This window comes from Quercus suber, unplaced genomic scaffold (assembly GCF_002906115.3).
Source record: "Quercus suber isolate HL8 unplaced genomic scaffold, Cork oak 2.0 scaffold_205, whole genome shotgun sequence".
Classification (NCBI taxonomy): domain Eukaryota; kingdom Viridiplantae; phylum Streptophyta; class Magnoliopsida; order Fagales; family Fagaceae; genus Quercus; species Quercus suber.
The window spans coordinates 234,699-249,365 of NW_027069663.1; the positions used below are offsets into that span (position 1 = coordinate 234,699).

The 14,667-nt window shown below is 34.7% G+C and overlaps 2 protein-coding genes across 3 annotated transcripts in view; one reads left to right on the plus strand and one right to left on the minus strand.

Moving 5' to 3' along the window:
* Positions 1 to 8,215, plus strand: part of LOC111988644 (magnesium transporter MRS2-11, chloroplastic) — a 13,000-nt gene extending 4,785 nt beyond the window's left edge. The window contains exons 1-12 of one of the 2 annotated variants that reach the window (XM_065779328.1): positions 661 to 752; positions 1,627 to 1,712; positions 1,825 to 1,915; positions 3,333 to 3,401; positions 3,831 to 3,911; positions 4,003 to 4,168; positions 4,276 to 4,321; positions 5,687 to 5,767; positions 5,852 to 5,934; positions 7,174 to 7,217; positions 7,340 to 7,431; positions 7,733 to 8,215. In XM_065779328.1, coding sequence (XP_065635400.1) covers positions 738 to 752; positions 1,627 to 1,712; positions 1,825 to 1,915; positions 3,333 to 3,401; positions 3,831 to 3,911; positions 4,003 to 4,168; positions 4,276 to 4,321; positions 5,687 to 5,767; positions 5,852 to 5,934; positions 7,174 to 7,217; positions 7,340 to 7,431; positions 7,733 to 7,736 — 858 coding nt within the window. In that variant the 5' untranslated portion in view covers positions 661 to 737 and the 3' untranslated portion in view covers positions 7,737 to 8,215. Of the gene's footprint in view, positions 1 to 660; positions 753 to 1,626; positions 1,713 to 1,824; positions 1,916 to 3,332; positions 3,402 to 3,830; positions 3,912 to 4,002; positions 4,169 to 4,275; positions 4,322 to 5,686; positions 5,768 to 5,851; positions 5,935 to 7,173; positions 7,218 to 7,339; positions 7,436 to 7,732 lie in introns of those variants that run through there. The other variant, XM_024020427.2, reaches the window with a different exon arrangement.
* A 1,217-nt stretch (positions 8,216 to 9,432) lies between these two features.
* On the minus strand, positions 9,433 to 14,438 carry LOC111988607 (uncharacterized). Its single transcript, XM_024020398.2, has 4 exons — positions 13,969 to 14,438; positions 12,187 to 13,161; positions 10,403 to 10,450; positions 9,433 to 10,230 (listed from the first exon to the last, which is right to left on the minus strand). The coding sequence occupies exons 1-4, from the start codon at positions 14,155 to 14,157 to the stop codon at positions 9,859 to 9,861; spliced, it is 1,584 nt and encodes a 527-aa protein (XP_023876166.1). The 5' UTR covers positions 14,158 to 14,438; the 3' UTR covers positions 9,433 to 9,858.
* Between the last annotated feature and the right edge of the window lie 229 nt (positions 14,439 to 14,667).

Below are 14,667 nucleotides of genomic sequence, written 5' to 3' on the forward strand. Positions count from 1 at the left end.
AAAAAAAAAAAAAAAAAAGCTTATTTATATTTTCCATGAAAATGGTATTAAAACTTTCTTGTTAACAGTACCATATTGCTAAAATTACAGCCAATTTTACTACAAAAGACGTACAAATTATTGTGGTAATGAATGTGTGATTGGCATCTAAAAGTTAACGGAAGCGCATTAGTTTAGGAACTATTTTTAATTAGTGACACATTAACTTGTAATTTTTGTATAGTAAATTCTATAGTATCATTAGCATCACTCATATTACAAATCTAAAGGCGTATCTAGTAGCTTGTGATTTAAATGACATGGCTCTCTATACACGGTTAGATATTGTAATTCAAATTTTAATTGTGAAATGGTCTATCTCTATCTAATTCGAAACAAATTTTTTTTTTTTCGGTGATTGGACATAGTAAGTAGTAGTACTAATAATAGTTGAATGACATACTATTGAAATCTCTCTTTCTTGTGTTATGTGTACAGCTTTCTTGGATTTAAGAAACCTTTAACATCACTTACCTAATCTGGATTATATATTAGTTCTTCTAGCTGTGTTGGTTTGTTGCATTATTAATTGTGCTTCTTTGCACTGCTTATTAGGTCAGGTTACACAAACACTCATAACCTGCAATAATGATGTCAATTTTCTCCTTTCTCATTTTCGCTTATGAGTATTTTCGCTTTCAGGTCTTCGTCTACGAGATATAAGAAGTGTAGATCCATCATTGTTTTTAACAAACTCTATGCCTGCTTTGCTGGTATAATGTCAACCTATGCCCTACCATTTTCTAGTTTTGTTTTGTTTTTTTTTTTTGTGTGTGTGTGTGTGTGTGTGTGTGTGTGTGTGTGTGTGTGTGTATGTGTTTGTGTATTAATTAATTGCTTTATTAAATTGATTTTGCTTTAGTTTTAACTTTTGACTGGAGTTCTTATACCATATATTGCCCTCTAAGTGATCTTATAAAGCATACACAATTCAAAAGTTATATGCCAGATGTGGCTTGAGAATGGGGTATTAATTGCTTTTTCTAATATCTTATGCCATGCCATCATAGAAGGGGATTGTAAAGATTTTATTTTGTTCTTTTTAAACAAATACATTAGCTGACACACTCTAGAATTTCCATATCTGCAACTTCACATGTATAGAAGCTGTGAAATAAATAATACTTGAACCATCATTGATTCTTTGTTTTGATGGAACCTAACTATATTTCATTTTTATTCTAATAAATAGAAATTGGCTTGGATTCTGCATGCAGTTCCATAAATAATTATTCAAGCAAATGATTCTTGACAGTGCCCATTTTATATTTCCAAAAAAAAGAAAAGGAAATGCAAAACATACATATATGAATAAGAGAGCTTTTGAGGACTATGTGGTCATCCTAGTGGAATTTGGGAGTTAAAAAAGTATATAAAAAAAAAAATTAAAATGAATACATAGCAGGAAGAATATTCTATTCCAAATTCTTCATCAGGCTGAACTTTTGGAATGCATCAATGGGAAAACCAGTTGAGGGTTATATTAAAAAGCACAACAAAACTATGAAGGTGGATCAAAATGGTCACCAATTTGGCTTGTGTTCATATCACTTTTACAAAATAATTGTTTCCTGTTTCATGTGCTAGGTCCGTGAGCATGCTATTCTTCTTAATCTGGGCTCATTGAGAGCAATGGCAATGCAAGAGTGCGTCCTTATTTTTGACTATAACAGGTAATCTTTGTGTTCTACAGCAGTACGGTTTTCATTAGACCTTGAATTTTAATCTAATATAGTTCAGAGTGAACTAACATTGTTGTACTTGTTATATTTTGATAACCTGTAGTAAAGGCGGGAAGGCCTTTCTAGAAACATTGCTGGCTCGATTGAACCCTAAAAACATGAATGGAGGGCCATGTATGCCATTTGAGCTTGAGGTTAGTTTGGTCTATGAAATCTTTGACATTACATGCTAAAACACAACATCGCTAGATGTATGTAGTTCTTATTTTGATGGCTACAAATTCTGCTCTAATTAGGCAATCTTTGCTTTGTTTAATTTATTATTCCTATAATATTTATAAATTAGAGAGTTATTAGAAGCAAGCTGATGTCATTAATGGAAAAGGTTGATTAGATAAGAAGATGAGGTTGATGTGGGAGACATTTATCTTTTTATCTTTTTGGTTTTATTAGACATAGAATTTATTTTTTGTGTGATATAATAAATACGGAAGGTGTTGTGTGTGTAAGCTAAATGGGAAGAAATCATTTGGGAAAGGTGGACTCTTGTATATTAGCTTGTTTTGGGTTAAGTGGATTATGCCAAGAGCAATGGTTGAGCTATTGGCATGTTTGAAGGAATATTTTGGAAAGTGGTAGGATATTGAAATTTGGAAGGCCATTCCTTTATTTTTAATGTGGAGTATTGAACTTTGGTGAGAAAGGAATGCATGCAAGTTTGAGGGGAGTGAGTTGTCTGTAATGAAATTGAATAAATTTTTCTTAAGATCACTTTTGATTGGTCAATGGCTACTAGTTCACTCTCTTCCACGAATGTTTTGCTGTTCTTTGATCTTTTGAATTTTTGTATGTGTGTGTATATATATATAGATATATTTCCTTTTGGGTATTTCTGTAATGGTTGTGATCCATGAAGTTCTGTAGAGGTTTCCTACAGAACCTATCTTGTAGCCATGCACTGATATGCAGCAAATATGCATTCCATTCCAATTGCTGGAATTGAAAGCCATCAGTTGGCATGACTTGTAAAGCTCCACCAGATGTAATCTCTCTCTCTCTCTCTCTCTCTCTCTCTCTCTCTCTCTCTCTCTCGGTTTTGGTTTAGATATAAGATGTTGTGTGATATTAAGTTTTGTGGGAGCATAATTGATTTGGGGACAGTCATGTTATGTTGTCACTCATTAAATTCCAATTTTCATCCCTAGGATATTAAATTCATAAAGTTACTGCTATCTCCTTGCACAAGAAAAGTGACCCCTGCTCTTCCCGTTCTAATGCCAAGGGAGACCACCGACTTCCACCTCATTGACATGGTTTTACAAAACGGTTAAGCTAAAGATAATAAAATCTTCATGTCATCATATACCCACTGTATCAACTCAGACAGACTTAGTAAGATAGCAATCATTGATATTTAGAGAGTAGGATCTTGATGATCATGCATATACACCCAATACCTAGAGCAATGGGTATGACCTTGAGATCATATTTGCTCTTGTATTTCTGATACAATTTGACTTCAGTAAAATTGAACTTATGCATTATACTACTTTTTTTTAATCATATGATTTTCTTGAGACTGAAGATAATTTTTTTTTATTGTACTTTTAGGTTGTTGAAGCAGCATTGCTTTCGCGAATACAGCATTTGGAGCATAGTTTAATGAATTTAGAACCTCGTGTGAGTATGAGAACATAGTGAGTATACTTTATTATTTTTATTTTTCCCTTTTTCTTCTTTTTGTCTCCTTGGCTTGTCTATGTCCGTGTATGTTTGGTTCTTTTTGGTTCTTTGGGGAAAAAAGTTTTCTAAAACCATGTTTAGTAGTCCTTGTACTGAAAGACTCTAAAACTGCAGATCATTGAAAAATTGGGGTTAACCAATCTCCTTGAACCATTGTACGGTATGTTGCCGATTCAATGTGTCCACCTCATGATTGTATTTAAGTATATTGGATAGTGCATTTGAATACAAATGGTTTCTGGATTTTTCCTAGAAGTATTCAAGTTTCAAGCTTCAATCTGTCTTGTTTCTTCATTATATAGATGAATCTCTCTTTCTACTGGCCTTTTAATGGAACTATGAGCAGTACTTTGCTATTTGCTTCAGGTACAAGCTCTACTCAAGGTTTTGCCAAACCGATTAACTGCTGATGTATTGGAGCAACTTCGTATTAGCAAGCAAACTTTGGTATTATGGAATTAACTCTGAATGGCTTGCATGTGTTCATTGGCATTGGAAAATATTAGTTTATATGGTATTTCCTTTTGTTTTGTGGAAGGTTGAATTGGGTTCAAGGGCAGGGGCTCTCAGACAAATGTTGCTTGATCTACTGGAGGACACCGAGGAGATACGTCGTATTTGTATTATGGGAAGAAACTGCACACTTAAGAGAGGATATAATGATGTGGAATGCTCTGTCCCATTAGAGAAGCAGATTGCTGAGGGTAAGCTATGTAAAGGTTTCCTTCTTCCTGGCTTTTTAGAAATGGTTCAGGTGCATATACAAGTCATAGAGATAGGTTTTTATTTGATCTGCTCCTGATATATGCAGAAGAGGAGGAAGAAATTGAGATGCTGCTGGAAAATTATCTTCAAAGGTTATTTCCTGGTCCTAGTGCATGTAAAGCATATTTGCTCTGTACTGTACTCTTATGCTACAAATTAATGTACTTCTCGCATATCAATTTTTTTTTTTGTTGATAAATCTTCTTGCATATCAAGTTGGATTCTTTTTCTTTCTCATTTATCAATATTTACTATGAAACTTATATAAATAAATAAATAAATTCAATGCTCACCTGTGCAGAGAGATGCTGACTTAGAGTCCATGTATTGATTTAGAAAGTCATTGCTTGCCTTGTTTTAAATAGTGTGAGAAAAAGTAGGACATCAATGTATGGCAATGATTTTGTGATTTTAAATTTCATAAAGATATTATAATATTGATTACTTTGGCCATTGATCGACACATTAATATTTTTAGGCTAGAGCTACTAATCTTTATGATTACTACTGAAAAGCACCAATTTTGCAGGCTAGTTTTACTTAATATCACTTCTAACCTAAGCTAGTTCTCAAAAGGAAGCAATTATAACTCATAGTGCAAGTGTGCTGCCACCACTGCATTGGCCATTTCTTTTGTGAATGAGAACATTTACCACAATTCCTATTTCTTTCAATACTTTTAAAACTTCAATTTTAGTTGTTAGTTTTTGGTGTATTAGTAAATAAAAAAGTGTAATCTTGGCCAAGTTGCCCAAGTCCATAGAACAATCCTACAAAACCTTTGCTTAGTTGTGCCTTGCTGGCATTTTGCTATTGTTTTCCAATTAGGCCTCCATATGAATGTAATCAGAACTACATACAAGGTCATGCTTTCTGTTTTTATAAAACTCCAGATTTAACCAAGAAAGTAGAATGGAAGCAATTGACATTAGGTGATGCCCTTGGACATCACCCAATTTCAAAAGCTGGATTTGAGGCAATGGAAGTCTATTCTTGTTGGAAAGGTATGTACAGTCAGAATAAAAACAACATCATTCTCCTCACTGTTTGTTGTGGATAATTCAGAGAGAGCGGAATAACTGAACCATTGAAGGCTTGAGAAATCAGTTATAGAGATCAATTCTACTTTCTAGTGCTTACTATTTGAATGTTGTACCATGATTAGGAGGTTTTCTTGTAACTCTGTAGTCTATAGTTGATTGTGTGGTTCATTTTATTTTTAAAGAAAATTGTGTGGACCATTTAAATGTAAGATTGTAATCCTTTAGGAGGCTCTACGTTTTGTGCCCTCTTCTTTATTTCTTTATTAAAAAAATGTAAATGGATTCTTTTGAGAAGTTGCTAATAAAAATTTGCATTTGGAACTTTCCAGTTTCCACTATCTTGACATGGAAACCGAAAAACAAGCATTGTTGATTATTTAGGCTCATCTTTCACTTGTCTTTTTGCATTTGCAGATGTGAATCTTGTCATGGTCAGGCTGAAAAGCTTCTTGACTCTGCAAAAGAAATGGAAGATTCAATTGCTGTCAATTTGAGGTCTGGATGACTGGTTTTAATGTTCTTGATTTGTTTATACGATGTACAATTTCCTCAGTATTTTTATTTGCTTCTATTTATCAGTTCACGGAGGCTTGAGGTTAGCAGAGTGGAATTGCTTCTCCAGGTTGGGACATTTTGTGTGGGTGTAGGTGCTCTAGTTGCAGGTATGCCTTTCACCCGCATTAAATCAATAGTTGATTTATTTAGCAACTGTGATGCAGCATGCATTGCATTGTGCTTTGTGCATAGTTGTCACATCATTTGCCCACCTAGGAACTTGCCTTGTTTATTAATTTCTGTGATGATAGCTTTCCCATGATGTAGGGTCCTATTAGCCCTTTTTTTTCTTTTTACTCAGTACTAAGACTACAAGGAACCTTTTAGAATTGCAGGCTGGAAAGTGCAATTAGCATGTAACAATGGTAAGGCTGTTAGTTTTAAAATTGGTTGAGAAGAATAAACTTGGCAACTAAAACAAGGTGGTGATTCTGGACAAACGTATATAGGGTGGTTATAAGGTACCCAAACCTGCCGTACACCCATTGGGTCTAAATTTAGATCAATTAAAAATGGGTGGTTACTTTATACCCAATGGTTACCCAATTATCATTAAAAAAATATTAATAAGATAAAATCCATAACTCAACTAATCCCAACCCCATTTACCATGGAGGCAAGTAATGAACCAGCCAATAAAATCTCAACTTCAAATTAACTCGTTGAATTGTGCATCTCCCTCTCAAATCTCAATCCGTCCTCAACTGCTTGATCATCATTCACTCCCCAGATATCCATTTGACAAAGAAATAATTTTTCAAATTTTTTGTGGCAAATTACTGCTTAAATCACGGTTGTGGAAGCCCTCTTAAAGTTGTAATTTTCAGTTTGGTGGGGGAATCTGAGGCTAAGGTTAATAAACCTAAAACAATTGCATATATGACTGAATAGATAATGAATGGATAGACAAGCTTGATTTTCTAGTATCATATGAAAACTGAAGCATAAGTTGTTTATCAACCCTTCTGATGTCATCAGTGGTAACCATAAATCCTCAATAAAGAATGGACGGATTTCTAACTTGTTTTCCATAGAAATTTAGGATTTATTTGTCTTTTGAAATGATTCCGTTGCACAAAAAAATTTGGAGTAATCTCAATAAGAAAGATAATGATACTATACTTTATTGGTTGAAATCCTTTTAATGTCAAAACACTATGAATCTCATCTCAACTGACTCCATGAAAACAATTACTTATAAAACAAATAAATACATGAAAGAATTTTTTTGCTAAGCAATCTATGAAAGGATTACTTGAGTTGCCGGAGAAATTGTTGTTTCAAGAATTTTAGGTTGTGTGTTTTTCTGCTTACGTCCTTGTCAAGACATTGTTTACTGGTTGCAGGTATTTTTGGCATGAACTTGAGGTCCTACCTTGAAGAACATGTGGTACGTTGGTCCCTAAAGTAAAAAAACTTACCCTTTTTAAGTACATGAGTCGCTTCCAATTTTCCATGGATTTGTTTTCACTTGGACATGTTACCATTACCATACTGTTTTACTTGATGCAGTTTGCATTTTGGCTAACAACAGCTGGGATAATTGTTGGTGCTGTTGTAGCATTTTTCCTCATGTATTCCTATCTCAAAACAAGGAAGATACTGTAAGTAGAAAAAAAAAATTATTCTATTGTGTAGGCAAAGATTCAACCCCTTTGTTGAAGTATTATTAAGAAAATCACCATCCACTTTATTTGGATGATTCTCATGAACTTTGACTAGTTGATAAGGAGCTATTAAGACTATTAACCCTCGAGTTGATAACATTAAAAACTCAGAAACTAACCAGAAAATCTCAGTTATTTTTAGGGTTTAAAATTCATTGGAGCAAATTAAGCCCATGAGATCCAAATGCTGTTCTTGTATGAGCCTGTGGAAGCTGATCATATATCATCCATTTTACAGGTGACATCAAACGTCCAGAGCATTCAGTTCCAGGCTTCCAGCGAATCGGTAATTATACAAGAGGATCATAAAATCTGTGCACTTCATAAAATATGCATTGTACATTATTGGTAAGGTGTATGAACTTTCATAAATAGTACCTGAATGGTCCTTCAGATAATAACAGTGGCAGCCCTTGAAATCAATGAGTGGAGGTCTCATCAGTTTCTTCAACATCAACATAGCCGATTCTTTATCCAAGAAGTTACTTGAGGTCCCACATTTACTCAATAAGCCAAATGCTGCACTGTATTCTTTAGGGGGAAATGCATGAAGCATTTCAGAGGTGGAACTAGAATTTATTCCTGAAATAATTATTCACATTTTGCAATGAAATGGAGCGCCACTATGAAGCCAAATTTACAAGCTCCATAAAATGAAGATAGAAGCACCTTTTTAAATCATTATTTTGTTTTACTTTTAAAATCCATGGCTGATTGAGTAGCTACAGAACTATTGTGAATTATGGTATTTCATCTACTGAGTGATTTCTTTTGCGTTGGTCTAACCAAAAAGTTGTGGAGTCAAATAAAGCTACTGCCACCAACAAAAAGTTTTAGAATTGATACAATCGATTCTTTGGACCCTTAAATATGCTTCAGCTGCATGAAAAATGAACGATGGAGAGGAAATTAAACATGTCTTGCTAAGCTGAAAGTCTGCACAGTTTTGCCTCAGAAAATGTTAATTATTATAAAACATTGGGACTAATTCATTATCGTTACCCATCTGCATTGCCTGATTGTTTGAATTCTTGAGAAATTAGATCTCAAATGTTTTAACAAATCCTAAAAAAAAAAAACTAAAATGTTGAGAGTTTAATGTAAATTTAATTGAGAAAACAACCCATGTAGCTATTATAGCAAGGGAGAATTGATAAAGTATGTCACTTTCTTTTTTGGTTAAACATGATAATAGCATAAAATTAGGAATTAACAAGTCCGTTACAACACGTAGTAGGTTTGTCAAAAGTAACGTAATAGTTTTGTCAAAAGCCAACAGGCTTTCTACCACAAAAGGTGGATTCAAAAATACAACAAAAGAATAAATGTAACCTGCCCCAATCTAGTCAACACATCAGCACATTGGTTGACTTTATGGTATGTGTGCTCTTTTTACTTGTTAGGGATAACTTTTAATAGGTTCTTGCAGTCAGATAACAAAAGTTCGAGAACTTTAAATGTGATTTGTTACATACTAATTAAAGTGCAAGATGCAGGATATATAAATTTCTAGCCCTTTTTTTTTAGAAGAAATTAAATTTCTAACTTTAGGTGAGACTTTTATTTTTTTAATTTATGGAAAACATACATCTTATTTAGACATTAGTTAAAACAGAGTAGCCATATAAACTGTGAAAAATATCTCGAAACTTTTTGACTCTCAAATAGTAGCCAACCAAACGCTTATGATTATTCTCGAAAGTTTTAATTATCACATTAAATTCCTTCTAATTAAACATCATGAAAGTGAAGGTCAATATAGGCTTTCTAATCACTAGAAGTGTGAATATGGTCGTCTGAGCCAAGGTTATTTAGACTATTGTTTCCACTGTCCTCACTATGATCGTACGTACACATGAAGTTGCTAAATAATTTAAATCACTCAACCCACACAGCACCCAACTCTGTTTCAGAAAGACCAACAAAGAACAAACCAAATAAAACGTACAACTTTTACCCATCAAATATAACATAAAAAGAATCCTAATCTAGGGAAAAGTTTGATACATTAACTGCCCAACTCCAAAGAATTGTACACCCCAAAAAAAAAAAAAAGAAGGATGACATACTTGAGAAAGGCATTCTCAAATTTGAGCATGCTTGAAGAGGCTCTCTCTTTTAAAAGTCAAAACTGGAGTAGACATCCGTGTAGCTACACAAACCACTTCACAAACAAGTGCTTCCCAGGTTGCATCCTCACAGCACATGAATCTCAGATGGATACAGGCACTCCACCAATCAAATAAAATGGAAGTCAGTGTGTGTGAAGAAAACATATTGCATGACATAACAGGGTATACTACCGCATGTTAGTCATATCTATTTTGGTGAATTTAGTACAGATTGGGAATTTTTGGCCGCTTATCAAGCTCCATTTACAGCTATATTTGCAAATCCAACTTCCATTGCCTCCCTCTCATACTTTTCCCTCCTTTTATTCTCGGATAGAGACTCATCTGTGGCCTCGAGTTGGATATCAGCCACGGAAGGCTCAAGAAGCCGAGGGCCTGCACTAATCCATCGATGACTAAGGCATTGAGCAGCTGTTGGCCTCTTTTCAGGGACAAAATCAAGTAATGGAACAAGGAACTCAGCCAGATCATTTGCATCTTGCTCACTGAAATCATACTTCTCCATTAGCACCTTATTAATAGGCCAAAAACGCAATCGACGGATATGCCTCAATTCCCCACATCTATTGAAGAAATCTCGGGAATAGCGGCCACCTAAAGCAATCTGAGGACATTTGTTGAACAATGAGTGGTGTGAGCAAATGGGTAGCACAACTACATACTTTGAACACAGCAGAGTAATCAAAATTTTGTTTCTTAAAAATGGAAGACAAAAGCATGAAATAGTTAATGAACCAAGTTGCTTTCTAAGACCAAGGCACATGTAATACTCTCACCTTGCGTGGCATCATTCCAAGAAGCTCCATTATTTGTGCCAAGTGATCCTGAAAACAAAATTAAAAGTCACAATCTACTGATGCTAAATCATGATGAAACTTACACAGCATTAGGATCATTTCACCAAGAGGCTTTTAGTTCAGTGGAATTGCATGATTTCCGTTATTAACTATGGTTCAAACTTCAAACACCCCCCCCCCACCCCCCCCCCCCCACCACCCCCACTTGTAACAATGAATTAACATTAAGTTCATTTATGTTTTTTATGTGCTAGAAACAGATGATAACATGTTCTTATTCAGTTTCAATTTTCTTTATGCATACCTCAAAAAAAAAAAAAAATGAAGTTTCTTGTGGATACCAAGCACAGTTGGTGTCACCATTGTACCCTTTTGGATAAAACAGAAAATGTTTGGCAACCAAGAAAAGGGGAATAAAATTTCATATTGGATCATCCTAAAAAAAGAGAATAAACATTGAAATGTATCCGCTTTCCATTTAAAGTAATTTTAAAAGAGGAGAAAAAATGCTGCACAACTGCTCAAATTAAACTAGCAACATGCAACCCAAGCGATTCTTTAATTGATTGTGCATCATTCAAAAGATATCATACAGAGAATGAACCTATTAATGCCACATAAAATAAATCCATAGATTACGCCAAAAGACCTACTAATGCAGAATGGAACAATAGCTGCTTCTAATGGTAATAGGTTAGAGGTCAAATCTCCCTATTTAACTAAAGAAGAAAATGGAGATAACCAAATTTTATAAACCAAAGTTGTATACCCAGAAATGAAGGCAATAATAGTTCAGGTATTGCCACTACAATGGCTATTGCCCACTACATCACCAATTACATCAGAGGTCCTAATTAATGGAGATTTAAAAGAAGAGCAACTGCAAATGATAGAACAGAAAGATGTCCATATGCTGATGTAAAATCATATGACACAAAGAATGGTTCATCCGTATGGGTTGAGGTAACAGAGAATAGAACGTGGTTGAAGGTATGGAGTATGAATGAAGGTCTAACAGGGTAGAACACATGCACCATTTTCTAGAGGGAGGGGTGCCTTTTGAATAGGTCATAGTCCACAATGTACATGCCACATGTATTAGATTTAATTGTTGATTTTGTATATTTCAGTTTGGAAACCAAGGACAACATGCATAATACTGATGTTAAAACAACACGAATAAAGCTAATTTAACAGAGGGCATAATATGGATTTCAAAAAGATTTGAAATCAAGATAACCAAGAAAGTGCACCCCAAAAAAATTAAACAAAGAACATGAGCACAGATACGCAGCATCAGCAACATGTGTAAGAACTAGGAGATTCTATTCAAAGTGGCAAAAGCACAGGGAATGTGTTTCAAAATTTTCATACACATTTCCCGTAAATTGCATTTGGATTTTAAGACTCAAAATCAAAGGATTTGAAAAAACAATTGCTAGTATGATCGCTTGATATGGATTTGATCTTTGAGAATTTTGCTCCAAGAAGACCATTTATGATATAGATTTAAAACATCCTCTTTTACTCAATCATTTCAAATCCACATATTAATAAAGCTTGAAGCTACCTATAAATTACATCGATAGAGAAAAAAAAAAGCCTTTTGATACTTTATTCAAGTCATTTAAACTGGAAAACTGATATCCAAATTCTTTGGAAATCTGCATTTCCTCCAGCATTAAAGAATGGTGATTGAAAGATAAAATGCAATAGGTTTGTCTGATCCAATCAGCTAAAAATGAAGAGCAATATGCACTTACCTCATCCTTATCATAGTTGTCACCATTGTGAGGATCAAATAGAACATCTCCAGTGGCCATCTCGAAGCAAATGCAAGCAAAGGACCAGAGATCTGCAGAGGTTGAGTATTTAGATCCAAGAATAACCTCTGGGCATCTATACTGTCTTGTCTGAATATCATTGGTAAATTGCTTATATGTCCAACAAGCATTTCCAAAATCAACCAATTTGCACCGACGATCAACAGCTGCCAGTAGCTTCTTCTTTGTGGAATGGCTCCCCCTCCTACCACTTCCTTCACAACTATCCTTTGTTTCATCACCCTTTGTTGATTCATCTTTCACAGAATTATTTGGTTGTTCTTCAAAAGAACCCTCAACTGATTTAATATTAGTACTGGAATCTTCTTCACCAAGTGATTTTGAATCTGCTTCATTTCCCTCAGTAGTTTCCTGATCCACACGACCATGAGCTGCCTTCTTAGCTTTTTTTCGAATCTTCTTCTTCTGATTCTTGGTCAGGTCCCCACTCAAACTCTTAGTGTCTTTTGAAGCCTGAAACTCGGGCAAAGTTTTATTCTTGCTAATTGGAAGGATGAGAGGAGCACCTGATATCCTAGGATCTTTGGATGGATCAATCGTCGACAAAAGCAGGACATTCTCTGGCTTCAAATCAGTATGTATAACTGAGAGTTGACGATGCAAGTAATCCAAACCAACCAAAATATGGTAACAAATTTCTTTAACCATGTGGAGAGGAACCCCTCGGTAACCACTATACTTAATAAGCGTCAAAAGATTATCCCCCAAATACTCAAAAACCATACAAACATGATGCCCATTTGGCCCTGTATGCTTAAAATGATCCAAAAGCTTCACAACACATTTCTTATCATCCAGGTCCCCCTCAGCAAGCTGTTTGAGAATCTTTATCTCATCCAACGCAGCCTCAGTGTAATGCTGAGCACTCTTTTGAATTTTCAAAGCTACATAACGCTACAGACAATAAATAGTTCATGATGTTAATGAGTTGAACAATGAAATTTCACCACACAGGCCCAATTTAGTATTCAGAAATGTGTCAGTGAACAAACATCCGATGCAATACAGCTTTATAAAATCTATTGTTTGATACATTTTCGGTTGGAGAAGAAGGATTCAAACCCTAGATGTCTCTCTTGGAAATACCAGGAAGTGCTAGTTGATCTAAAGGTCATTGGCAAGATTTGTAGATACAATCTAAATACGAGTAAATAAAAGACAACGCATGTGGTAAACATCTAAATGGAAAAACACAAAAAACAAATAATGTAATAAGAACCCCGAATTCTCCAAAGGAAATAAAAATGGAATAGTAATATTACTATATTTTTCCCCTCTTTAGCATAACACAAATTCTTTTGGGAATGCACTAAACGCAAAAACAAAAACTATATTCTTTGCATTTCATTCTGTCTTCTTTCCCTAATTTAGAGTATTGTAAGAAACTAAACTCAGACAAATCAAAGTGGACTAGGGTTCTACCCAATGTGTTTGGATATAGCTTTTTGCTGGAAGCTAATTTGTTTATTTTCCAGTTAAAGTATAGTTATATCTAAGCTAAAAAACTAATAAACACCATTTTTTTTTGGTTTCTCACAGTCTCTCAACCTCTCCAGGCAATTGCTCGAGTGGGGTTTCCATTTCTCAAACCCACAAAAGTTTTTCTCCATTTCTTTCTTGAAATCAACTCAAAATTCAGTCTTTCTTTCAATTTTTTTTTCTGACCAAACAAATCAAGTTCATTCATTTGAGTGTACCTACCGATCTTTGAGTGTCCCAAGCGAGCCAGACAGTGGAGAAGTGGCCCCACCCAAGCTTTCTCTGCACCACATAGCACCCATTCTTGAAAGTGTCACCGACTTGGACCTTGTGGTACCCTCCTCGCCTGTAATCCTCGCTGCCCTCCTCCTCCGACGAGTAATCACTCGCCTCGCTCCGATTATCCGCCATTGTTGAAAAATCGAATACTGAACAAAAAAAAAAAAAAAAAAAGGGTTTGGTTGATTTTGATGAGTTTGATGAACTGTGAAGAAGAATGAGGAAAAGGGTGGGTTTCGTTTGGTTCTGTTACTCTCTCCGGTTGGTGGAACTGAACCAAAAAAAAAAAAAAAAATGAGGAATTAGGGTTTTTGAGTGTTTTTTTTTGTCTTGCCGGGAAATTAAAGGGATTGTATTATGATTGCTCTTCAAAAAAAAGGAAACAAAAAAAAATTAAAGAAAGAAAGTGACTGCTTGTTTGTTGTGCGGGTTTTTCTTGTATATGTAATAGCTCATAGGGTTTAAGTGGGTTTAGATGGTTTAAGCCGTAGTTTGGTTCGCTACACTTTCTTGATGTGACGTACGTTATCACAACGTGATATTATAATTTTTTATATTATTATAATTTAAAATTATAAAAAATATCGCATTATCTTAATTTTATAATCTTTTCAAATAATGTAATGTTGTAGAAATTACATT